Source organism: Somniosus microcephalus, chromosome 7 (assembly GCF_052327205.1).
Source record: "Somniosus microcephalus isolate GS21.2 chromosome 7, FLI_Smic_1.0, whole genome shotgun sequence".
In the NCBI taxonomy this organism is placed as follows: Eukaryota; Metazoa; Chordata; class Chondrichthyes; order Squaliformes; family Somniosidae; genus Somniosus; species Somniosus microcephalus.
This window is the reverse complement of record NC_140993.1, coordinates 16721574-16748171: the sequence shown is the minus strand read 5'-3', so window position 1 is coordinate 16748171 and position 26598 is coordinate 16721574. Positions and strand designations below refer to the sequence as shown.

At 47.4% G+C, this 26598-nt stretch overlaps 1 protein-coding gene across 1 annotated transcript; it reads right to left on the bottom strand.

Moving 5' to 3' along the window:
• Nucleotides 1-1701: 1701 nt before the first annotated feature.
• ttr (transthyretin (prealbumin, amyloidosis type I)) lies at nucleotides 1702-19318 on the bottom strand. The gene is made up of 4 exons (XM_085992263.1): nucleotides 19211-19318; nucleotides 15496-15632; nucleotides 12555-12690; nucleotides 1702-2008 (listed from the first exon to the last, which is right to left on the bottom strand). The coding sequence occupies exons 1-4, from the start codon at nucleotides 19271-19273 to the stop codon at nucleotides 1904-1906; spliced, it is 441 nt and encodes a 146-aa protein (XP_085848389.1). The 5' UTR covers nucleotides 19274-19318; the 3' UTR covers nucleotides 1702-1903.
• Nucleotides 19319-26598: the final 7280 nt, after the last annotated feature.

Sequence of the window (26598 nt, the reverse complement as noted above, 5' to 3'; positions counted from 1 at the left end):
TTGGGTGCGCGGCCCATTCAAAATACTGCACATGCGCAGTTTTTCCAATTTAAAAGCCGGCCCATCGGCTGCGCAAGCGCTGCAGAGCACTGCACAGCTTAAAGGGAACGTTGCGAGCCACACAAAGATATTAAGGCAGGTGACCACGAGCTTGGTCAAAGAGGTAGGTTTTCGGGAGCGCCTGGGGATAGTGCAGGAAGGTGAAGTTGAGGTAGATGATCAGCCATGATCTTATTGAATGGTAGAGCAGGCTCGAGGGGCCAAATGACCTACTCCTGCTGCTAATTCTTATGTTCTTAAAGGAGGAGGGAGAGGTTTATAGAGGGAATTCCAGAGCTTGGGGCCAAGCCAGCTGAAGGCACGGCCACCAATGGTGGAGCGATGAGAATCGGGAATGTGCAAAGGCCAGAATTGCATATTTCTTTCCCCATTCTGCAGTATTGCAAAGATCTGCCTGGATGAATGAAGAGCTTATAATTCTGTTTGCCAAGAGATGCAGGCGACCACGTTGGCAAATGGGAAGAGACCCTTGTGGCAAACTGGGAGAGAGATTCCACACTGATTACCATCTATGGGACTCGCAACCGAGCAGCTAAGGGGATGGCAGGGTGTCCAGCCTCCAAGCAGCAGGCAGTCCATTTTGATGAGAACCTAGCGCTCCTCTTGGGACTGATGAGGCAAAGGAGGTGATGGACTGCTCAATGGTGGCTCAAGTGTTGTGGAGGGAATAGTGCGCTACTTCACTAGCGCAGGAAGGCATAAAGTTTAATGACCTGATATGGGCAAGAAAAATAAAAATGCTGCCCTACCCTTCTGCCCTAAATGCAGTGTACCACTTGTCATGAATCTCATCATTCATGAAGAAATGACTCGTGAAATAACACTGGGCGGCCAACTGGTGGCACCATCCAAGGAATATAAATACTCGGGCGTGGGCCCAGCTTGCCCAGGACGTTTTTGTAACCAGGAACTAGTGATGTAATTAGAATCTCATGGTTGTGAAACAGTTGATTAAAGCCTTGTTTTATACTCAACCAAGTGCTTAGTGAGTTTTCTTACGTCACCACTCTCCTTACCTTCAATGTTCTTGGATTGCGAAAGAGTCATGCAATGCATACCGTGGTTCCCTTGCATTCTTTGCCAACTTCTACCTGCACGTGGACCTCCTCTCAAGCCTCACGTTTTTACAGCCCCTTGCAATGTTTACCTTTCGTTCCCATGCTGCTTTCCAGCGCACACTCGTATGAATACAATTAAGTACACAAATATACACCAACATGCACGGGCATCCCTAATTGCCCTTGAGAAGGTGGTGGTGAGTCGCCTTCTTGAACCGCTGCAGTCCGTGTGGTGAAGGTGCTCCCACAGTGCTGTTAGGGAGGGAGTACCAGGATTTTGACCCAGCGACGATGAAGGAACGGCCGATATATTTCCAAGTCAGGATGGTGCGTGGAACTTGGAGGTGGCGGTGCTCCCATGCACCTGCTGCCCTTGTCCTTCTAGATGGTGGAAGTCGCACGTTCGGGACGTGCTGTCTCAGTTAACCGTTGCCTCACACCTCATCTCTAGCTATGCATCTTCCCCACGTATTGTTTACTGAATTTGTTGGTGTAAATGGGGAGAGTTAAACCATAAGAGTTAACAAATGGGTAATGAACACAACTTTTGTTAATAGATTAAAATGAACAAAATAGATAGAAGTTTAGGTGTGAAGAAATGTTTTTATTGCACACAGTTTTTGAGCAGTTGCCAAGATGATTGAAATTCAAGCCAAAAGCTACCAAATATTTAGCTTAATTTTGATTCACATGAACAAGATTTTCGCCACCTGCTAAATAGTTTGTAGTTTCTGGCCACGCCATCAGAGGTGGAGAAGGAGAATTTGTTGCCCCATTTAAGCGGCCTAGTGTGGGTTGTTGATGACACCTGTAGAGGAGTAGGAGTAAGGACTCAAAAGAAGTGCGAGAATGTAGTGATGATGAGCGGAGCTGTCCACTCGAAAAACCACCTGAAACGAGAGGGGAAAAAAAAAATAATCTCCGAACCATTCAGATGGTAGATTGTTGACCTGAAATGTTAACTCTAGTTTCTCTCTCTCTCTCTCTCTCTCCAGACGCTGCCTGACCTGCTGAGCAATTCCGTGTTTATAGTTCAGATTTCCAGCCTCCGCAGTATTTTGCTTTTGTCCCATTGATGTGTAAGTGTCTGCTTTTTTTTAGTTTCCTAGTTCTAAAAAGATTAGATTTGACCCTTTAAACAATAATTCCAAATGTAGATGCTGATAATTTGGGATTGGCTGGCCTATGCTCTTAACATCTTCCAGTTCTGACGAAGGGGTCACCGACCTGAAACGTTGACTCTGTTTCTCTCTCTCTCTCCGCAGACATGCTGCCTGACCCGCTGAGTAATTCCAGCATTCCTTGTTTATATTTCAGATTTCTAGCCTCTGCAGTATTTTGCTGATGTTACGGATCGGTGTGGAGGGTTGTTCATTGCGTGGCAAGAACATGTGGAAGAAGCTGATTATTTTGGAAGTTTTACCTGGTGTGGAAATCACCTTCCTCAGAAAGGTTGGGTTTGATTAGTTGGAGGCCATGGTGTAGTGGAAGAAACGGGCTTTTCTGGACCCGACACGTTAACTCGGTTTCTCTCTCTCTCTCTCTCTCTCTCTCTCTCTCTCCACAGATGCTGCCCCCGATCACCGAACTCCCCCTTTTGTCCCTTCCTGCCCTCCGCACTTGCTTAAAACCTGTTGCATCTCTAACTTTAACTTTTTCCAGTTTTGATCAAAGGTCACCAACCCAAAACATTGGCCCAGAAATTCGGGTCGGGGGCTTCCCGCGGGTGCAAGCCCCCGACCTGCACTTACCTAGCGCGCCGGCCGTTGAGCTGTGGGCCCACGTGGGATTCCGATCCGGGGCCTGCTCCAACTGCCGACGCGCAGTGCTTGCGTATCCCAGGGGCGCAGTTAGTTCGATGCATCCCCTGGGATCACGTGGGCCATGGAGAGCCAATGGTAGCAGGGAATGCTTCATTCATAAGTTTGACAGGAAGAGCTGTCAAACCTAAAAATACTATAAGCCCCAAAACATCACTAAATCTTCAAATAATTTTTTTTTTAAATCACATTTTTAAAATAACTAAATTACATGAAATAACTATAAATTACATGAAATAACTATTTTAAACAATAATTTAAAATTTTGAAAAAATTACATTTTCTAACGGGGCTAAAAAATAAACTTACCTTTCTTTAAAGTGTTTAAAAATAATAAACCTGTGGGAAAAAATGTTTTAATTTGAATTAATTCACTACTTACCTTGTAAAAAGCCGGCCTTGCGCCTGCTTTTTAAAAGTGTAACTGTTGGAGACTTACCCTCCCGGGAAAACCTGCAAAAAAAAACGTAAGTTCGATGCGCACGCGCTGCCTCTCCGACGCACGCGTTCCACCTCTCAACCCCTTCTTTCAGGGGAATGGAAGTTCTGGTTTCCCGCGCATGCGCAGTGCATGCAGGAAACCGGCACTTCCATTGGGCTTATGGGTGAGTACCCCGTGCGTACTCACCCGCGGAGACCCGAAGTTCTGGGCCATTAACTCTGTGTCTCTCTCCACAGATGCTGCCTGACCTGCTGAGTACTTCCAGCATTTTCTGTTTTTATTTCGTGTTTCCAGCATCCGCAGTGTTTTTGCTTTTGTTTTCTGTTCTACGGTTTTATATGTTCCCCAAAGTGCAGCGAAGATGTAAAGCAGAATTGCAGTAAAAAGTACACGTAGTTTTGATGATGGTCACAGTGTTTGACTCAAATTGATCATCAAAAGAATATTAGACATTTTAGTTCAAGAACCTTCCAGTAAGTGTTCACATGGACCGCACAATGTTATAATCTTAAAGAAACATCTTTTAAAGATCCAGAAATTCTTCAATTTAAATAATCCCAGATTATTGAAAGCAAAGAGGGGGAGGAATTCCTGAAACGTGTACAAGAGAATTTTCTTGATCAGCACATTTCCAGAGCAACGAGGCAGGAAGCCGTGCTGGACCTCGTTCTGGGGAATGAAGTGGGGCAAGTGAAGCATGTTTCAGCGGGGGAGCATCTGGGAAAGAGTGATCACAATATCTATTAGGTTCAGAGTAGCTATGGAAATGGACGAGGAACAATCAAAGGTGAAATTAGCCCTCTTCCAGTTGAGTATTCTCAGTGTGTTAAAAAAGGGTCTGGCCCAGGTGGATTGGAAACAAAGGTTGGCAGGTCAAAGAGGAGATAGTTTGGGTACAGACTAGGCACATTCCCACGAGGGGGAAAGGAAAGGCATCCAATGCTAGAGCTCCCGGGATGACTAAAGATATTCAAACAAAGAAAAGAAAAACTTGCATTTCTGTAGCGCCTTTCATGACCGCAAGACGTCCCAAAGCGCTTTACAGCCAATGAAGTACTTTTTGAAGTGCAGTCACTGTTGTGATGTAGGAAACGCAGCAGCCAATTTGCGCACAGCAAGCTCCCACAAACGGCAATGACCAGATAATCTGTTTTTCTTCGTGATGTTGGTTGGAGGATAAATATTGGCCAGGACACCGGGAAGAACTCCCTGCCCCTCTTCAAATTGGTGCCATGGGATTTTTTACGTCCACCCGAGAGGACAGACGGGTCCTCGGTTTAACGTCTCATCTGAAAGACGGCACCTCCGACAGTGCAGCGCTCCCTCAGCACTGCCCCTCCGACAGTGCAGCGCTCCCTCAGCACTGCACTGGAGAGTCAGCCGAGATTTATGTGCTCAATTCTCTGGGGACGGGACTTGAACTCACGACCTTCTGATTCAAAGGTGAGAGCGCTACCCGGTTAAAATGAAACAGATAAAGGAGGTTTATGATAAATATCAGGTTCATAATTCAGTAGATAATCAAGCTGAATACAGAAAGTACAGAGGAGAATTGAAAAGGGAAATATGAGGGGCAAAGAAAATCTATGAGAAAAGATTAGCAGGTGACATAAAAAGGAACATTAAAAGTTTTTTAATAAACATATGAAGAGTAAAAGGGCAGTCAAAGGCAAGGTTGAGCCGATTAATGAACAAGAGATACCATCTTGTGGAGGCAGGGGGCACGGCTGAGATACTAACTGAGCACTTTGCATCTGTCCTCACGAGAGAAGAGGATGCTGCCAATGTTACAGTAAAGAAGGAGGGGAGTAGAGAACTTGGATTGGATATAAATAGATAAAGAGGCGGTACTGAAATGGCAGCCCTCAAGGTAGAAATGTCACCTGGTCCGGATGGGATGTTACTGGGTTACTGAGGGAAGTAAGGGTGGAAATTGTGGAGGCTCTGGCCACAGTCATCCAATCCTCCTTGGATATGGGAGCGGTGTCAGAGGACTGGAGGATTGCAAATGTTACACCCTTGTTCAAACAAGGGGGAGTGGGATAAACCCGGCAACTACAGGCCAGTCAGCCTAATGTCAGTGGTGGGGAAACTTTTAGAGATGACAACCCGAGACAAAATTAATTTGGAAGAACATGGGTTAATCAATGACAGCCAACACCGATTTGTTAAAGGCAAATCGTCTCTGACTAACTTGGTTGAGTTCCTCGACGAAATGACGGAGAGGGTTGATGAAGGTAGTGCGGTTGATGTTGTGTATATGGACTTTCAAAAGGGGTTTGATAAAGTGCCGCATAATAGACTTGTTCGGAGAATTGAAGTCAATGGGATTAAAGGGGCAGTGGCAGCATAGAAAAATAGGAGCAGGAAACATGGCTGCAAAATTGGCTAGGGGCCAGAAAGCAGATCACAGAAACCCCCTGTGATAGTAGTGGTGAACAGTTACTTTTCAGACTGGAGGGGGTGGTGCAGTGGTGTCCCCCAGGGGTCGGTATTGGGACCACTGATATGTACTAATGACCTGCACTTGGGTACAGGGGGTATAATTTCAAAGTTTGCAGATGATACGAAAATCGGAAATGTAGCAAACAATGAGAAGGATAGCGACAGACTTCCGGAGGACGTGGACAGACTGGTGAAATGGGCAGACACACGGCAGATTAAATTTAATGCCGCGAAGGTGTGAACTGATGCATTTTGGTAGGAAGAATGAGGAGAGGAAATATAAACTAAATGGTACAATTTCAACAAGAGGGTGCAGGACCAGCGAGACCTGGTGTTCAAATACACAAATCTTTGACAGTGGCGGGACAAGTTGATGAGGCTGTTAAAAAAAAAAAAAGTATACGGGATCCTTGGCTTTATAAATAGAGGCACAGAGTACAAAAGGGAGGAAGCTCTGGTAAACGTTTATAATTCACTGGTTATGCCTCAGCCCAGAGTATTGTGTTCAATAGAGGACATTACTAGAATGGTACCAGGGATGAGGGACTTCAGTTATGTGGAGAGACTGGAGAAGCTGGGATTGTTCTCCTTAGAGCAAAGGGGAGAAGGTTATGGGGAGAATTAATAGAGGTGTTTTTGATAGAATAGATGGGGGGGAAAAAAACAGTTTCCATTAGCAGGAGGGTCGGTAACCAGAGGACACAGATTTAAGATATTTAGCAAAAATTCAGTGGGGAGATGAGGAGAATTTTTTTTTTTTTACACAGTGAGTTAATAATTGGCCCAGAAATTCGGGTCTCCACGGGTGAGTACGCACGGGGTACTCACCCGTAGGCCCGATGGAAGTGCCGGTTTCCTGCATGCACTGCGCATGCGCGGGAAACCGGCACTTCCGTTCCCCTGAAAGAAGGGGTTTAGAGTTCGAACGCGTGCGCAGGAGAGGCTGCGCGTGCGCATCGAACTTATGTTTTTTTTACAGGTTTCTCTGGGAGGGTAAGCCTGCAGAAGTTAGAAATGTAAAAAGCAGGCGTAAGGCCTGCTTTTTACAAGGTTGGTGAATTAATGAAAATTAAAACATTTTTTCCACAGGTTTATTATTTTAAAATACTTTAAAGCAAGGTAAGTTTAATTTTAGCCCCGTTAGAATATAAAAAAAAAATTTCAAAAATTTAAATTATTGTTTAAAATAGTTATTTCATGTAATTTATAGTTTATTTAAAAAATGTGATGTTTTAAAAAAATTTATTTGAAGGCTTAGTGCTATTTTGGGGCCGTAGTATTTATAAGTCTTGACAGCACTTCCTGTCAGATTTATGAATGGAGCATTCCCTGCTCCGATTGGCTGCCCATGGCCCACGTGATCCCAGGGAACGCATCGAACTAACTGCGCCCCTGGGATACGCAAGCACTGCGCACCGGCCGTTGGAGCAGGCCCCGGATCGGAATTCCACGGAGCCCTACAGCTCAACGGCCGGCGCGCAAGGTAAGTGCAGGTCGGGGGCTTGCACCCGCGGGAAGCCCCTGACCCGAATTTCTGGGCCGTTATGCACTGCCTGAAAGGGTGGGGGAAGCAGATTCAATAGTAACTTTCAAAAGGGAATTGGATAAATAATTAAAAAGGAAAAATTTGCAGGGCTGTGTGGGGAAAGATCAGGAGAGCGGGACTAATTGGAGAGCTCGACCAAAGAGCCGGCACAGGCACGATGGGCTGAATGGCCTCCTTTGGTGCTGTCTCATTCTATGATTCTACGAAACTGCTCAGTTCCAGTTTTGAATGCTCGATAAGCTTCTTGTATCCGTAACATTGTGTGTTGTTGCTATTTGAGGTCTAGTTAATCAGTAATCGGCTTTGACTATTGTACGGGTGGCCTAATGGACTACAGTGCTGTATGCCAATATTTTAATGCTCGTAAATCACTCGTACATAATGAATCAAGGGAAGTGAAGATTCAGTTTAGCCGTTGTACAATATGGAACTTTTTTATAGATAAAAAAAAAAAGCGATGTTGAACCCGGGTTTCAGGGAATGCTAATCATTCTGAGGTCCTTCACTTGAGGCTTACTTGGCACAAGCCCCTGATCGTATTCAAATTAGGTGGAAGAAAGTGTTCAGCGCCAGAGTGGGTGTGGCGGTGGAAAAAGCCAGCAAAAACAACCGCAACCAACAGGATTAGTGCTTGGACAAGGCCCCTTTGTTCCCTGGCTAATGGAATCCCAGGGATCAAAATCAATTGTCAACCTTTAACTACACTTAACTTCAACATACGCACGGCTGTACCACAAACACTAAAATATTGATGCACTCATCCCTTGAATAATGATAGTTATACCTATCAGGAAAGGGTGAACAGGCTGGGTCTCTTTACTCTTGTGAAGAGAAGGCTGAGGGGTGACCTTAGAGGTTTTGATAGAGTAGACATAGAGAGAGTTTTTTAAAAATTCGTTCCTGGGATCTGGGCGTCGCTGGCAAGGCCAGCATTTATTGCCCATCCCTAATAGTCCTTGAGAAGATGCTGGTGAGCCGCTGCCTTGAACCGCTGCAGTCTGTGTGGTGAAGGTGCTCCCACAGTGCTGTTAGGGAGAGAGTTCCAAGATTTTGACCCAGTGACTATGAAGGAATGGCGATGTATTTCCAAGTCAGGATGGTGTGTGACTTGGAGGGGAACTTGGAGGTGGTGGTGTTCCCATGCACCCACTGCCCTTGTCCTTCTAGGTGGAAGAGGTTGCGGGTTTGGGAGGTGCTGCCGAAGAAACCTTGGTGAGTTGCTGCAGTGCATCTTGTAGATGGTACACACTGCAGCCACGGTACGCCGGTGGTGGAGGGAGTGAATGTTTAAGGTGGTGGATGAGGTGCCGATCAAGCGGGCTGCTTTGTCCTGGATGGTGTTGAGCTTTTTGAGTGTTGCTTGAGCTGCACTCATCCAGGCAAGTGGAGAGTATTCCATCTCACTCCTGAATTGTGTCTTGTAGATGGTGGAAAGGCTTTGGGGAGTCAGGAGGTGAGACACTCGCTGCAGAATACCCAGCCTCTGACCTGCTCTTGTTGCCGCAGTATTTATGTGGCTGGTCCAGTTAAGTTTCTGGTTACTGGTGACCCCCAGAATGTTGATGGTGGGGGATTCGGCGATGGGTAATGCCGCTGAATGTCAAGGGGCGGTGGTTAGACGCTCTCTTTTTGGAGATAGTCTTTCTTTCTTATAGTCATTGCCTGGCACTTGTGTGGCGCGAATGTTACCTGCCACTTATCAGCCCGAGCCTGAATGTCATCCAGGTCTTGCTGCATGCGGGCATGGACTGCTTCATTGTCTGAGGAGATGCGAATGGAACCGAACACTGTGCAGTCATCAGCGAACATCCCCACTTCTGACCTTATGATGGCGGGAAGGTCATTGATGAAGCAGCTGAAGATGGTTGGGCCTAGGACACTGCCCTGAAGAACTCATGCAGCGATGTCCTGGGGCTGTGATGATTGACCTCCAACAACCACAACCATCTTCCTTTGTGCTAGTTATGACTCCAGCCAGTGGAGAGTTTTCCCCCTGATTCCCATTGATTTCAATTTTACTAGGGCTCCTTGATGCCACACATGGTCAAATGCTGCTTTGATGTCAAGGGCAGTCACTCTCACCTCACCTCTGGAATTCAGCTCCTTTGTCCATGTTTGGACCAAGACTGTAATGAGGTCTGGAGCCGAGTGGTCCTGGCAGAACCCAAACTGAGCATCAGTGAGTAGGTTATTGGTGAGTAAGTGCTGCTTGATAGCACTGTCGACAACACCTTCCACTTTGCTGATGATTGAGAGTAGATTGATGGGGCGGTAATTGGCTGGATTGGATTTGTCCTACTTTTTGTGGACAGGACATACCTGGGCAGTTTTCCACATTGTCAAGGTAGATGCCAGTGTTGTAGCTGTACTGGAACAGATTAGCTAGAGGCGTGGCTAGTTCTGGAGTACAAGTCTTCAGCACGACAGCTGGGATGTTGTCGGGGCCGACAGCTGGGATGTTGTCGGGGCCCACAGCCTTTGCTGTATCCAGTGCGCTCAGCCATTTCTTGATATCACGTGGAGTGAATCAAATTGGCTTAAGACTGGCTTCTGTGGTGGCGGGGGCCTCAGGAGGAGGCCGAGATGTATCATCCACTTGGCACTTCTGGCTGAAGATGGTTGCAAGCACTTCAGCCTTGTCTTTTGCACTCACGTGCTGGGCTCCGCCATCATTGAGGATGGGGATGGAAGGTGTCATCAACAGTGCTATCAAGCGGCATTTACTCACCAATAACCTGCCCGCTGATGCCTAGTTTGGGTTCCGCCAAGACCACTCGTCTCCCGACCTCATTACAGCCTTGGTCCAAACATTGACAAAAGAGCTGAATTCCAGAGGTGAGGTGAGGTGAGAGTGACTGCCCTTGACATTAAGGCAGCATTTGACCAAGTGTGAAGCCTCCTCCTCCTGTCAGTTGTTTAATGGTCCACCACCATACACGACTGGATGTGGCAGAGTGTTTCCACTGGTGGGGAAGAGCAAAACTAGAGGCCATCAATATAAGATAGCCACCAAGTAATCAAATGGGGAATTCAGAAGAAACTTCTTTACCCAGAGAGTGGTGAGAATGTGGAACTCGCTACCACAGGGTGGTTGAAGTGAATAGTATAGATGCATTTAAGGGGAGGCTAGACAAGCATATGGGGGAGAAGGGAATCGAGGGTTACGCTGATAGAGTTAGATGAGGAAAGATGGGAGGAGGCTCGAGTGGAGCATATACGCCGGCATAAACATAAGAACATAGAAATAGGAGCAGGAGTTGGCCATTCGGCCCCTCGAGCCATTCAATAAGATCATGGCTGATCTTCTACCTCATCTCCACTCTCCTGCACTATCCCCATATCCCTTGATTTTCAAAAACCTATCGATCCCTGTCTTGAATATACTCAATGACTGAGCTTCCACAGTCCTCTGGGGCAGAGAATTCCAAAGATTCACTACGCTCTGAGTGAAGAAATTTCTCCTCATCTCAGTCCTAAATGGCCGCCACCTTATTCTGAGACTGTGACCCCTGGTTCTAGACTCCCCAGCCAGGTTGGGCCGAATGGCCTGTTTCTGTGCTGTATATAGAAACATAGAAGATAGGAGCAGGAGTAGGCCATTCGGCCCCTCGAGCCTGCTCCGCCATTCAATGCGATCATGGCTGATCATCCAAACCCTAGCACCCGATCCCTACACTGACAGCCATCCCACCCAAGCCCTATCCCCGTAACCCCATGTATTTAATCCCCCCTAACACTAAGGGCCAATTTTTATCATGGCCAATCAACCTAACCCGCACATCTTTGGACTGTGGGAGGAAACCGGAGCACCCGAAGGAAACCCACGCAAACACTGGGAGAATGTGCAAACTCCACACAGACAGTCACCCGAGGCCGGATTTGAACCCGGGTCCCTGGCGCTGTGAGGCAACAGTGCTAACCACTATGCCACCTATGTAAATCCACGTAAGCATTTAATAGAAGATGGGGTAGACGTAGAGAAAATATTTTCCACTTGTATGAGAATCCAAAACTAGGGGCCATAAATGTAAGATAGTCACTAATAAATCCAATAAGGAATTCAGGAGAAACTTCTTTACCCAGAGTGTGGTGGGAATGTGGAGCTCGTCACCACAGGGAGTGGTTGAGGCGAATAGTATAGATGCATTTAAGGGGAAACTAGATGAACACATGAGGGAGAAAGGAATCGAAGGATATGCTGATAGGGTGAGATGAGGAGGGGTAGGAGGAGGCTCCTGTGGAGCATGGGCCAGTTGGGCCCAGTGGCCTGTTTCTGTGCTGTACATTCTATGTAAGAGATGAAGGTGATTCTGTGATCCAGAATTCCTGCTGGGGATTGGTGAATCCCCGGAAATTGTGGCCTTTTATTCTTCCTATTGTTTGGCAACCCAGTTAACTGAAATTTATTTCCAGAACTGATGTGACTGAGTTTCTCTTTTGAAAACTGTAACAGTAGTTGCAGTATTGAAGCCTTTAATTTTTCACTCTACAAAGTTAATCTTTTGTGTTGATTATAAGAAAGAAAGAAAGACCTGCATTTCTATAGCGCCCTTAACGATCTCGGGACATCCCAAAGCGCTTTACAACCAATGAAGTACTTTTTTGAAGTGTAGTCGCTGTTGTAATGTAGGAAACGCGGCAGCCAATTTGCGCACAGCAAGCTCCCACAAACAGCAATGTGATAATGGCCAGATAATCTGTTTTAGTGATGTTGATTCACTTCAAAAAGTACTTAGTTGGCTGTGAAAGGCGCTATATAAATGCTAGTTTTTTTTATAGAAGGCAAATGCATGAAATTCTACTGTACAACTTTCTGTTCTTTAAACTGCATAATTCTGCATTACACATAATCTGTTTTTAGTGATGTTGATTGAGGGATAAATATTGGCCAGGACACCGGGGAGAACTCCCCTGCTCTTCTTCGAAATAGTTCCATGATATCTTTTACGTCCACCTGAGAGGGCAGACAGGGCCTCAGTTTAATGTCTCATCCAAAAGACGGCACCTCCGACAGTGCAGCACTCCCTTAGCCCTGTCCTGGAGTGTCAGCCTAGATAATTTTGCTCAAATCTCTGGAGTGGGACTTGGACCCACAACCTTCTGACTCCGAGGTGAGAGAGAGAGAGAGAGAGAGAATGCCGCCCACTGAACCACACTGGAAAAATAATTAAAATGAAACTTACATTAGCGCATTCGTGAAAGGGGGTAAATCCCAGGTTCCTCCAGTAAGTACCAGTGTTAAAGTGAACCTTGTACAATCCTGAAAGAAAGTTCTCCTCGGTGGTCAGGTTGTGCACTTCTCCATTCAGTCCCGTAACACTACAAAGAAAAGGCAATGAAGTAAAGATTTAAAAGCTGTGGTTTTACAATTATATTAGCATTTTTTTAAATTCACTCCTGGGGTGTGGGCGTCACTGGCAAGGCTTGCCCATTTATTGCCCATCCCTAGTTGCCCTTGAGAATGTGGTGGTGAGCCGCCTTCTTGAACCGCTGCAGTCTGTGTGGTGAAGGTGCTCCCACAGTGCTGTTAGGGAGGGAGCTCCAGGATTTTGGCCCAGCGACGATGAAGGAACGGTCGATATATTTCTAAGTCAGGATGGTGTGTGACTTGGAGGGGAACTTGGAGGTGGTGGTGTTCCCATGCACCTGCTGCCCTTGTCCTTCTAGGTGGAAGAGGTCGCGGGTTTGGGAGGTGCTGTCAAAGAAGCCTTGGCGAGTTGCTGCAGTGCATCTTGTAGATGGTACACACTGCAGCCACGGTGCGCCGGTGGTGGAGGGAGTGAATGTTTAAGGTGGTGGATGGGGTACCAATCAAACGGGCTGCTTTGTCCTGGATGGTGTCGAGCTTCTTGAGTGTTGTTGGAGCTGCACTCATCCAGGCAAGTGGAGAGTATTCCATCACACTCCTGACTTGTGCCTCGTAGATGGTGGAAAAGCTTTGGGGAGTCAGGAGGTGAGACACTTGCTGCAGAATACCCAACCTCTGACCTGCTCTTGTTGGTCCAGTTAAGTTTCTGGTCAATGGTGACCCCCAGGATGTTGATGGTGGGGGATTCGGCGATGGTAATGCCGTTGAATGTCAAGGGCGGTGGGTTAGACTCTCGCTTGTTGGAGATAATCATTGCCTGGCACGTCTGTGGCGCGAATGTTACCTGCCACTTATCAGCCCAAGCCTGAATGTCGTCCAGGCCTTGCTGCATGCAGGCATGGACTGCTTCATTGGCCCAGTAATTCGGGTCCCAACACGTGAGTACGCACGGGGTACCCACGCGTGGACCCGATGGAAGTGCCGGTTTCTTGCATGCACAGCGCTGTGCGCGGGAAAACGGCACTTCCGGTCCCCTGAAAGCAGGGGTTAAGAGGTGAAACGTGTGCGACGTATGAGGCAGCGCGGGCGCGGGAGAACGGCACTTCCGGTCCCCTGAAAGCAGGGGTTAAGAGGTGAAACACGTGCGACGTATGAGGCAGCGCGGGCGCGGGAGAACGGCACTTCCGGTCCCCTGAAAGCAGGGGTTAAGAGGTGAAACACGTGCGACGTATGAGGCAGCGCGAGCGCGTTGAACTTCCTTTTTTTTGACAGGCTTGCCCGTGCGTGAAGGCCTCCAATTTTTACACATTAAGAAAGCAGACGTAAGGACTTCATTTTAAAAGGTAAGTGGTCAATTAATTAAAATTAGAACATTTTTTCCACAGGTTTATTATTTTTAAATACTTTACAGTAAGGTAAGTGTATTTTTAGCTCCGATTTTTTTATAAAATTATTTTTTTCAAAAATGTAAATTATTGTTTAAAATGGTTATTTAATGTGATTTATAGTTGATTTAAATAGTGTGATGTTTTAAAAAAATTTATTTTAAGGTTATGTACTGTTTTGGGCGCCCAGAGTTTTCATGAGTTTGACAGGTCTTATGTCAAACTCATGAATGGACTTTTGCCTCCTCCGATTGGTTGCCCATGGCTCACGTGATCCCAGCCGACGCATCGCACTAAGTACGCCGCTGGGTCACGCAAGCACAGCGCGCCGGGAGCTGAACCGGGCCACAGACAGGAAATCCACGCAGGCCCAGGCCTCAACTATCGGCGCGCTAGGTAAGTGTAGGTCGGGGGCTTGCACCCGCGGGAAGCCCCCGACACGAATTTCTGGGCCATTATGTATTTGTATTCAATGCTGAAGAGTAAATTAACTTGGCGAGTAGATGGAGTTGAGATACAGATTAGCCATGATTTAATTGAATGGCGGAACAGGGTCGAGGGGCTTGCATAGCCTACTCCTGTTCCCATGTGGTTCACTACCAATGGAATAACAGTCCAGTCTGATCCTATCAAGGGATCGCGTAACATGGTTGTGAAATGTGCAAATTGGCAACTGGACTCACAATGAATTACTTAACTCTGACTTTTTATCTGCCAATCGATTTGTTTTTGTTCAGTCAGTACATTTCCAGTGACTGTAACGGGGCCAATATTCCTGGTGCTGGTCAGGAGCAGCACAGCTGAAAGGTGCCCTGGGATCCTTTACGTCCACCTGAGGGGGTAGACGGGGCCTCGGTTTAATGCCTCACCCGAAAGATGGCACCTCCGACAGTGCAGCACTCCATCCGCACTGCACTGAGAGTGGCAGCCTAGCATTATGTACTCAAGTCTCTGAAGTTTGACTTGAACCCACGGCCTTCTGAGTCGGAGGCGAGAGTGTGACCCACTGAGGCACGGCTGACACTATGTGGATGGGCACTGGTGTGATTTACTACTGATCAGTCCCTAATTGCCCTTTTGAGAATGAATCACCATTTCAGAGAGGCAGTTAAGAGTAAACCATATTGTGGATCTGGAGTCACCAAATAGGCCAGACCGGGTAAGGGCGGCAGATTTCCTTCCCTAAAGGACATTAGTGAACCAGATGGGTTTTTACGACAGTTTGGTAGTTTCATGATCACCGGTACTAGCTTTTTATTCCAGATTTATTTAATTAACTGAATTTAAATTCCCCAGTTGCCGTGGTGGGACTTGAACTTAGTCCAGTAACATAACCACTGCTACCGTAACCCCTGGAAAACGGAAACCCGGAAAGCTGTAGGTCCAGAGGTAGAGGAGTCCGAGAAACCTTCACTCAGCTGTGGTACTCACCCAGTGTTGAGCTCCTGCCAGCTGCGGGCCTCGTTCATCCTGAGGATTTGCACATGAAGGTTAGCAGCTGCCGTTCCGTTGACAGCATTAAGGACTTTGATAATGATTGGGCATTTTCTGTCACTGCCACCATGATCCTAAAGTGAACAGAAACAAACCGGGGATGATGAATTAAAAAGTTTTTGGAGCTGCAAAGGCGCACAAACAAAGAGAATTTAATTAACATACGAATTAGGAGCAGGAGTCGGCCACTCGGCCCCTCGAGCCTGCTCCGCCATTCAATAAGATCATGGCTGATCTGATTACTCCACATTCCCGCCTACCCCCGATAACCTTTCACCCACTTGCTTATCAAGAATCTATCTACCTCTGCCTTAAAAATATTCAAAGACTCTGCTTCCACCGCCCTCTGAGGAAGAGAGTTCCAAAGACTCACGACCCTCTGTGAGAAAAAAATTCTCCTCATCTCTGTCTTAAATGGGCGACCCCTTATTTTTAAACAGTGACCCCTAGTTCTAGATTCTCCCACAAGAGGAAACATCCACCCTGTCCAGACCCCTCTGGATCTTATATGTTTCAATCAAGTCACCTCTTACTCTTCTAAACTCCAGCGGATACAAGCCTAGCCTGTCCAACCTTTCCTCGTAAGGCAACCCGCCCATTCCAGGTATTAGTCTAGTAAACCTTCTCTGAACTGCTTCCAACGCATTTACATCCTTCCTTAAATAAGGAGTCCAATACTGTACACAGTACTCCAGATGTGGTCTCACCAATGCCCTGTATAACTGAAGCATAACCTCCCTACTTTTGTATTCAATTCCCCTCGCAATAAACAATAACATTCTATTAGCTTTCCTAATTACTTGCTGTACCTGCATACAAACCTTTTGCACTGGGAGTGTCAGCCTAGATTTTGTGCTCAAGTCTCTGGAGTGGGACTTGAACCCACAACCTGCTGACTCAGAGGCGAGGGTGCTGCCCACTGAGTCGGTTTAATACTTCATCCAAAAAATGGCAATTGCAACAATACAGCACTCTCACTACTACACTGAAGTGTCCGCCTAGACCATGCACTCAAACTATGGTGTGGGCTAATACCCAAACCTGCTGGCCTAGAGGTAAAAGTGTTGCCACTGAGCCAAGCTGACACATACCAATAAAGATTATAACCCTGGGTTTTTTTTCTGGCTATCCCATCCCTAGTCATTCAGTGAAGCAGAGCCTTTCGTGGTTAAACAACAACAACTTGTCTTTATATAGCACCTTTAACGTAGTAAAACGTCCCAAGGCGCTTCACAGGAGCGATTATCAAACAAAATTTGACACCGAGCCACATAAGGAGATATTGGGACAGGTGACCAAAAGCTTGGTCAAAGAGTTAGGTTTTAAGGAGCGTCTTAAAAGGAGAGAGAGGCGGAGAGGTTTAGGGAGGGAATTCCAGAGCTCAGGGCCCAGGCAGCTGAAGGCACGGCCGCCAATGGTGGAGCGATTAAAATTGGGGATGCTCAAGAGACCAGAATTTGGGATTTGAATACAATGAAAGAATTTTAAAATCGAGGTGTTGCTTAACCGGGAGCCGGTGTAGGTCAGCGAGCACAGGGGTGATGGGCGAACAGGACTTGGTGCGAGTTATGACACGGGCAGCCAAGTTTTGGATGACCTCAAGTTTACGGAGGGTGGAATGTGGGAGGCCAGCCAGGAGTGTGTTGGAATAGTCGCGTCTAGAGGTAACAAATGCATGGTTGAGGGTTTCCGCAGCAGATGAGCTGAGGCAGGGGTGGAGACGAGCGATAAAAGATAAATTATAATAATACTCCATAGCTTTGCTGTTTTAACCCATTTTTCATCTATGGAACTAAAATCTCTGAACATAGATGGGTTCATGCATTCTAATGACAGGAACACAGAGCCCTATTGACATAATATAGAATCACAGAATCATAGAATGGTTACAGCACAGAAGGAGGCCATTCATCCCGTCGTGCCCGTGCCGGCTCTCTGCAAGAGCACTTCAGCTAGTCCCACTCCCCCACCCTTTCCTCGTAGCCCTGCACATTTTTTTTCATCAGGTACCTATCCAACTCCCTTTTGAAAGCCGTGATTGAATCTGCCTCCACCACCCTCGCAGGCAGTGTATTCCAGATCCTAACCACTTGCTGCATTAAGATGTTTTTCCTCATGTCGCCTTTGGTTCTTTTGCCAAACACCTTAAATCTGTGTCCTCTGGTTCTCGACCTTTCTGCCAATGGGAACAGTTTCTTTCAGATGAGATCTCATGGCACTATTTCGAAGAGCAGGGGGGAGTTCTCCCCGGTGTCCCTCAATCAACACCACTAAAAAAACTGATTATCTGGCCATTATCACATTGCTGTTTGTGGGAGCTTGCTGTGCGCAAATTGGCTGCTGCGTTTCCTACATTACAACAGTGACTACACTCCAAAAAGTACCTCATTGGTTGTAAAGCGCTCTGGAACGTCCTGAGGTTGTGATCGGCGCTATAGAAATGCAGGTCTTTCTTAACTAACTCAGCACAGACCGAGGATTGAACCTGCGACCTCTGATCTAGTATGCCTGCAGTGCCTTTACCCACTGCACAATCGGCAGTGCCCCAAGTTGTTTTTTGAATCAAACATTGGGTATGACGCTAGATCAATATTTTGTGCCTAATTAAAATATGAACACCAAACGCGGTTTGCACCAGCTAAATACAGTTATTCCCCTGTTGCACAGGTTCAGAAACTAGGGTCTGATTAGATGATTAGATTGCTGCATATCATCAATAAAAAAGAGCAGATGATCTGGTCATTATCACATTGCTGTTTGTGGGAGCTTGCTGTGCGCAAATTGGCTGCTGCATTTCCCACATTACAACAGTGACCACACTTCAAAAAGTACTTCATTGGCTGTAAAGCGCTTTGGGACATTATTAGGTTGTGATTGGCACTATTTTACAATCTTTACTCATATTTACTCTCCCAGAAACTCAGCATCTGTCGTTGAAACAAATGTCTCGGCAGCTTAGTGAGTGAGTGAGGGATGACTTTGAGCAGCTGAGCTTGAGCGTCACAGGGCGCTATTAAAGTAAAGAAAGACTTGCATTTGTATAGCGCCTTTCACGACCTTAGGACATCCCAAAGCGCTTTACAGCCAATGAGGTACTTTTTGGAGTGTAGTCACTGTTGTCATGTGGGAAACGCGGCAGCCAATTTGCGCACGGCAAGATCCCACAAACAGCAATGCGATAATGACCAGATCGTGATGTTGGTTGAGGGATAAATATTGGCCCCAGGACTCCCCCTGCTCTTCTTCGAAATAGTGGCCATGGGATCTTTTACGCCCACCTGGGAGGGGGCAGACGGGGCCTCGGTTTAACGTCTCATCCGAAAGACGGCACCTCCGACAGTGCGGCGCTCCCTCAGCGCCGCACTGGGAGTGTCAGCCTAGATTTATGTGCTCAAGTCCCTGGTGTGGGACATGAACTCGGAGAAGAGGGAGCTGTGAAAAAAAATGATTGCTCTGTACATTTAGTAGATTTGGAAAACCGGAGTGGTCATGATTAGCTGATGCCCCTACCCAGTGCAGTTTTACTCTCTACTTATTTCATCCCATGCAAAATGTGTTTGCCTCCCGCAGCCTAATGCAAGAAAGAAAGAAAAAGATCACAATCGAAGCTGGTGCTACCACCCGAGAAACCCCCCCCATTATAAACACTTACCGTCGCTGTTACTGTGTGAAAGACAGTTAGGGCTAAGACGAGTAACAAAGTTGAGCGCAGCATTCTGCTTCCTCCTCCGTAGGGTCGGTGCGAGAAGGTGACACTGGTTTCTGGAGGGGAGACATTTTATAGTGCAGCCCCGCTCAGGTCACCTGCTCTCTGACCTGCAAACTGCTGACTCACGTTGTTGTCTCAGTAAATAGCAGGAAAATAAGTAACTTGTAGAAAAAAGAGTATTTATTTGAAATGCCAGCAACAGCAAAGAGCCTCCCGTGAATACAGTTTCTGAGATTTTTACGGCTGCATTTCGTTCGGCAAAGTGACATTTCAGCCAATGTCCACATTTTTAGTTCAGCCTGTTGATGCAAGATTTTTAAAACTGTTTTCTACAGCTCTTTAATTTACTTTTCCAACTAAGTTTGCAATTTTTTTTTTTACTTCAGATTGCCGGCTTCCACTCTATCTTTGCATTGAAGTTTACATTAAAGTAGTACGGTTGGTGTAGTGTTTGGATTTTTTTGCTGTTAGTGGTGTATTTTGCAATCAGAACACAGGAACAGGAGGAGGCCATTCAGCCCCTCGAGCCTGTTACATTAGGAACCGGAGGAGGCCGTTCAGCCCCTTGAGCCTGTTACATTAGGATCCGGAGGAGGCCGTTCAGCCCCTCGAGCCTGTTACATTAGGAACCGGAGGAGATCGTTCAGCCCCTCGAGCCTGTTCTGCCATTCAATGAGATCAAGGCTGATCTGCCATCTAACTCCCGCCTTTGCCCCACATCCCTTAATATCTTTGTGAACAAAAATATATCAACCTCAAATTTAAAATTAACAACTGATCTGGCATCAATTGCTGTTTGTGGAAGAAAGTGCCAAACTTCTACCATCCTTTGTGTGTAGAAGTGTTTGCTAACTTCACTCCTGAAAGGTCTGGCTCTAATTTTTAGACTATGTCCCCTAGTCCTAGACTCCCCAACCAGCGGAAATAGTTTGTCTCTCTATCTACCTATCCGTTCCCCTTACTATTCTGAAAACTTCGATCAGATCACCCCTTAATCTTCTAAATTCCAGGGAATTTTATACAACCCTAGTTTGCGTAATCTCATCTCGTAATTTAACCCTTCGAGTCCGGGTATCATTCTGGTAAACCTACGCTGCACTCCCTCCAAGGCCAATATATCCTTCCTACGGTGTGGTGCCCAGAACTGCTCACAGTGCTCCAGGTGTGGTCTAACCAGGGTTTTGTACAACTGCAGCATAACTTCTACCCCCTTGTATTCTAGTCCTCCAGATATAAAGGCCAGCATTACATTAGTCTTTTTGATTATTTTCTGTACCTGTTCATGACATGTAAATAATCAAATAATTTGGATGGGTAAGTTTTAATATATAGAACAGTTTTGCACCCCCATTTTAATGTATCCCTTGGATTGCAATCTCTGTCGCAAACTAATATGTTCATCAGTACTTGTTTGTTTTAGAAGATTTTTTTTTACAACAACTCATTGGCCCAGAAATTCAGGTCGGGGGCTTCCCGCGGGTGTAAGCCCCCGACCACTTACCTAGCGCGCCGGCCGTTGAGCTGTGGGCCCCCGTGGGATTCCAGTCCTGGGCCTGCTCCAACTGCCGGCGCGCAGTGCTTGCGTATCCCAGGGGCGCAGTTAGTTCGATGCGTCCCCTGGGATCACGTGGGCTATGGAGAGCCAATCGGAGCAGGGAATGCTTCATTCATAAGTTTGACAGGAAGGGCTGTCAAACCTATAAATACTGTAAGCCCCAAAACATCACTAAATCTTCAAATAATTTTTTTTTTTAATCACATTTTTAAAATAAACTATAAATTACATGAAATAACTATTTTAAACAATAATTTAAATTTTTGAAAAAAATAATTTTATTTTCTAACGGGGCTAAAAATAAACTTACCTTTCTTTAAAGTATTTAAAAATAATAAACCTGTGGAAAAAATGTTTTAATTTTAATTAATTCACCACTTACCTTGTTAAAAGCAGGCCTTGCAACTGCTTTTTAAATGTCTAACTTCTGGAGACTTACCCTCCCGGGAAAACCTGGAAAATAAAGTAAGTTCGATGCTCACGCGCTGCCTCTCCTGCGCACGCGTTCAAACTCTGAATCCCTTCTTTCAGGGGAACGGAAGTGCCGGTTTCCCGCGCATGCGCAGTGCGTGCACGAAATCTGCACTTTCGTTGGGCCTACGGGTGAGTACCCCGTGCGTACTCACCCGTGGAGACCCGAATTTCTGGACCGTTACTTTCTATTGGCTCACAGCCCCTGAGCTCTTGTTTTTAGTCCTATTTTATTGCTGCATTCTGAATCCTTTTACATCAGCGGAGTTCTCAATCGATTACTATATCCGATCTTATACCAGTAACTTTTGGGAAGGGATTAATGGCCTATATTAAATTAATTCCTAGCTTTCCCGTACAGATTCCAATTCACCTGACCTTCTCCATTGGTAAGTGGGGATTGTCGTGTTCTGGACAAATTGTCATGTTCATCTTCAGCAAGAAGCACATTTTGTTTGTATTCGAAATCTACATAAAATGGTGGAAAGAAGTTTCCTTCATTTCAGGGTTTTTAAACTTTATTTTTTCCTCTTTCCTCCCTTCTCCACCCTCTTCCCCTTCTTCCGCTCCTTCCCCTTCTCCCTCTCCACCTCCCTCACTCTCCCCTCCCCATCCTCCCACCTCCCACCTCCCCCCTCCCATCCTCCATCCTCTCCCTCCCCCTCTTCCTTCCCCTCTCCTCCCTCTCCCCCTCCTCCTCCCCCTCCCACTCCTCCCACTCCCCCTCCTCCTCTCCCTCCCACTCCTCCCTCTCCCCCTCCTCCTCCCTCTCCCCCTCCTCTTCCATCCTCCCCTTCCCTCCCCCTCCCCTCCCTCCCTTCTCCTCCTTCCTCCTCTCCCCTCCTTCCTCCTCTCCCCTCCTTCCTCCTCTCCCCTCCTCCTCTCCCCTCCTCCTCTCCCCTCCTCCCTCCCCGCCCCTCCTCCCATCCTCCATCCTCTCCCTCCCCATCCTCTCCCTCCCCCTCTTCCTTCCCCACTCCTCCCCCTCCCACTCCTCCCCCTCCTCCCTCTCCTCCTCCCCCTCCCACTCCTCCCTCTCCCCCTCCTCCTCCCCCTCCCACTCCTCCCTCTCCCCCTCCTCTTCCATCCTCCCCTTCCCTCCCCCTCCCCCTCCCCTTCTCCTCCTCCATCCTCTCCCCTCCTTCCTCCTCTCCCCTCCTCCCTCCTCTCCCCTCCTCCATCCTCTCCCATCCTCCCTCCTCCTCTCCCCTCCTCCCTCCTCCTCTCCCCTCCTCCCTCCCCGCCCCTCCTCCCTCCTCCTCCCTCCCCGCCCCCTCCTCTCCCCCTCTCCCCCTCTCCTCCCCCTCCTCACCCCTCCATCTCCTCCCTCCCTCCTCCCTCCTCTCCCCTCCTCCCTCCTCCCTCCTCTCCCCTCCTCCCTCCTCCCTCCTCTCCCCCTCCTCCCTCCTCTCCCCCTCCTCCCTCCTCTCCCCCGCCTCCCTCCTCTCCCCCGCCTCCCTCCTCCCCTCCCCTTTTCCCTCCCGTGCCCCTCCTCCCTCCCTCTTCCCCTCCTCCCTCTCCTCCCTCCCTCTTCCCCTCCCTACCCTCTCCTCCCTCCCTCTCCTCCCCCTTCCCCCCTCGCCCTTCCCTAATCACCATATCCAGGTCATGCACAAACTGTATCTGGGGAGGGAGAGACAGATGTCCTGTTATGAGACTGCTGCTAGAGCCAGGAGGCACATGAGTAAAACACAGCCTCCATCCAACTTTTCTCTCTCCACTACCTCCACCTTCACCCCATGGAGGTTCTTCACCTGTGTTTGGTCCATTCCCTTAGCAACTTTCAACAGCGTAGATCAAACCAGTGCCCAACCACAGTGTCAGCTGTGGCTCAGTGGGCAGCACACTCGCCTCTGAGTCAGAAGGTCGTGGGTTCAAGTCCCACTCCAGCATCTTGAGCACATAAAGCTAGGCTGACACACCCAGTGCAGTGCTGAGGGAGTGCCGCACTGTCGGAGGTGCTGTCATTCGGATGAGATGTTAAACCGAGGCCCTGGCTGCGCTCTCAGGTGGACGGAGAAGTGGCACTATTTTGAAGAAGAGCAGAGGAGTTATCCCCGTGTCCTGGGGCCAATATTTATTCTTCAATCAACATCACAAAAGATAGATTATCTGGTCATTATCACATTGCTGTTTGTGGGACAGAATCATAGAAATTTACAGCACCGAAGGAGGCCATTCGGCCCATCGTGTCCGTGCCGGCCGACAAAGAGCTCTCCAGCCTAATCCCACTTCCCAACTCTTGGTCCGTAGCCCTGTAGGTTACGACACTTCAAGTGCATATCCAAGTACATTTTCAATGTGATGAGGGTTTCTGCCTCTACCACCCTTTCAGGCAGTGAGTTCCAGACCCCCACCACCCTCTGGGTGAAAAAATTTCTCCTCAAATCCCCTCTAAACTTCTGACCAATTACTTTAAATCTATGCCCCTTGGTTATCGACCCCTCTGCTAAGGGAAATAGGTCCTTCCTATCCACTCTATCTAGGCCCCTCATCATTTTACACATCTCAATTAGGTCTCCCCTCAGCCTCCTCTGTTCCAAAGAAAACAACCCCAGCCTCTCCAATCTTTCCTCATAGCTAAACTTCCCCAGCCCAGGCAACATCCTCGCAAATCTCCTCTGCACCCTCTCTAGTGCAATCACATCCTTCCTGTAATGTGGTGACCAGAACTGCATGCAGTATTCTAGCTGAGGCCTAACTAGTGTTTTATACATAGAAACATAGAAGATAGGAGCAGGAGTAGGCCATTCGGCCCCTCAAGCTTGTTCCGCCATTCAATGAGATCATGGCTGATCATATACAGTTCAAGCATAACCTCCCTGCTCTTATATCCATGCCTCGGCTAACAAAGGCAAGTATCCCGTATGCCTTCTTGTGCAAATTGGCTGCCGCGTTTCTAAGTGACGATGCTGCACAAGTACTTCATTGGCTGTGGGACCCCCAAGGATGGGAAAGGTGCTATATAAATAAATACAAGTCTGTCTTTTCATTAATTTTTAAAAATTCATTCATGGGATGTGGGCGTCGCTGGCAAGGCCAGCATTTATTGCCCATCCCTAGTTGCCCTCGAGAAGGTGGTGGTGAGCTGCCTTCTTGAACCGCTGCAGTCCGTGTGGTGAAGGTACTCCCACAGCACGGTGGCATAGTGGTTAGCACTGCTGCCTCACAGCGCCAGAGACCCGGGTTCGAATCCGGCCTCGGGCGACTGTGTGGAGTTTGCACATTCTCCCCGTGTTTGCGTGGGTTTTCTCCGGGTGCTCCGGTTTCCTCCCACAGTCCAATGATGTGCGGGTTAGGTTGATTGGCTATGATAAATTGACCCTTAGTGTTAGGGGGATTAAATATGTGGGGTTACAGGGATAGGGTGGGATATGTGTTGGCGTAGGGGTTACGGGGATTGGGTGGGATATGTGTCGGTGCAGGCTCGATGGGCCGAAATGGCCTCTATCTGCACTGTGGGGTTTCTGTGATTCTGTGATTCTGTGAGTGCTGTTAGGGAGGGAGTTCCAGGATTTTGACCTAGCGACGATGAACAATCAGCCGATATATTTCAAAGTCAGGATGGTGTGTGACTCGGAGGGTAACTTGGAGGTGGTGGTGTTCCCATGCGCCTGCTGCCCTTGTCCTTCTAGATGGAAGAGGTCGCGGGTTTGGGAGGTGCTGCCGAAGAAGCCTTGGTGAGTTGCTGCATTGCATCTTGTAGATGGTACACATTGCAGCCACGGTACGCCGGTGGTGAAGGGAGTGAATGTTTTTAAGGTGGTGGATGGGGTGCCAATCAAACGAGCTGCTTTGTCCTGGATGGTGTCGAGCTTCTTGACTGTTGTTAGCGCTGCACTCATCCAGGCAAGTGGAGAGTATTCCATCACACTCTTTAAACTCTTGAAAAGAGAAGGCTGAGGGGTGACCTAATAGAGGTCTTTAAAATTGTGAAAGGTTTTGATAGAGTGGATACAGAGAGAGTGTTTCCACTTGTGGGGAAGAGCTTAACTAGAGGCCATCAAAATAAGAAACTCACCAAGAAATCCAATCAGGAATTCAGAAGAAACCTCTTTACCCAGAGAGTGGTGCGAATGTGGAACTCGCTACCACAGGGAGTGGTTGAGGCGAATAGTATAGATGCATTTAAGGGGAGGCTAGACAAGCATATGAGGGTTATGCTGATAGAGGGAATAGAGGGTTAGATGAGGAAAGACGGGAGGAGGCTCGAGTAGAGCATAAATGCCGGCATGGACTGGTTGGGCCGAATGGCCTGTTTCTGTGCCGTATATCCAATGTAAAAAATATATATTGGCCCAGTAATTCCTCTCCCAACGCGTGAGTACGGACGGGGTACTCACGCGTGTGCCCGGAGGAATTGCCGGTTTTCAGCATGCACAGCGCATGCGGGGAAAACCGGCATTTCCTCTCCTCTGACCCAAGGGGTTAAGAGGCTGAACGCGTGCGAGTACACAGGCAGCGCGTGCGACTTGGATTTCCTTTGTTTTTAGAGAGTTGCGCACGTGTAAAGGCCTCCGGTTTTTACGCATTGAAAAACCACACGTAAGTACTTAGTTTTACAGGTAAGTGGTCTATTAATACAATTTATAAATTTTTTTCCACAAGTTTATTATTTTTAAAGAATTTACAGTAAGGTAAGTTTAGTTTTAGCCCCGATTTTTTTTTATATAATAATTTTTTTCAAATTTTAAAATTATTGTTTAAAATAGTTTTTCACAGTTATTTATGGTTCATTTAAGTAGTGCGATGTTTTTTTAAATTTTCTTTCAAGTTTAAGTAGTGTTTTGGGGCCAGGAGTTTTCATGAGTTTGACAGCTCTTACTCTCAAACTCATGAATGAACTTTTGCAACCTCCCATTGGTTGCCCTGTGCTCACGTGATCCCAGCCGGCTCATCGCACTAAGTACGCCGCTGGGTCACACACGCACAGCGCGGCAGGACCTCAAGCGGGCCAGTGAGAGGAAATGCAATGCGGGCCAGGATTGAAATGTCAGCGTGCCGGGTAAGTGCACATCGGGGGCTTGCACGCGCGACAAGCTCCCGATCCTAATTTCAGGGCTATTAACATGATTGCAAGGTTAAGAGTGTTGTAATATTAGAACTATCAGTACAGAAAGAGACCTTTGGCCCATTGTGCCTGGGGTAGCTCTATATTAGAGCTATTTAAAAAAAATCTAATTTCCCCCATAAAAAAGAAATTGCATTTCTATAGCGCCTTTCACAGCCTCAAGATATTCCAAAGCGTTTTACAGCCAATGAAGTACTTTTTGAAGTGTAGTCACTGTTGTAATGTAGGAAACGC

Excerpts from the sequence above, each read along its gene's own strand:
- ttr (XM_085992263.1), bottom strand. The coding sequence starts at position 19,273 with ATGCTGCGCTCAACTTTGTTACTCGTCTTAGCCCTAACTGTCTTTCAC. Across the intron at positions 15,633-19,210 it reads TTCACACAGTAACAGCGACG|GATCATGGTGGCAGTGACAG; the intron begins GTAAGTGTTTAT and ends TGTTCACTTTAG. Across the intron at positions 12,691-15,495 it reads TGGCAGGAGCTCAACACTGG|TGTTACGGGACTGAATGGAG; the intron begins GTGAGTACCACA and ends TTTTCTTTGTAG.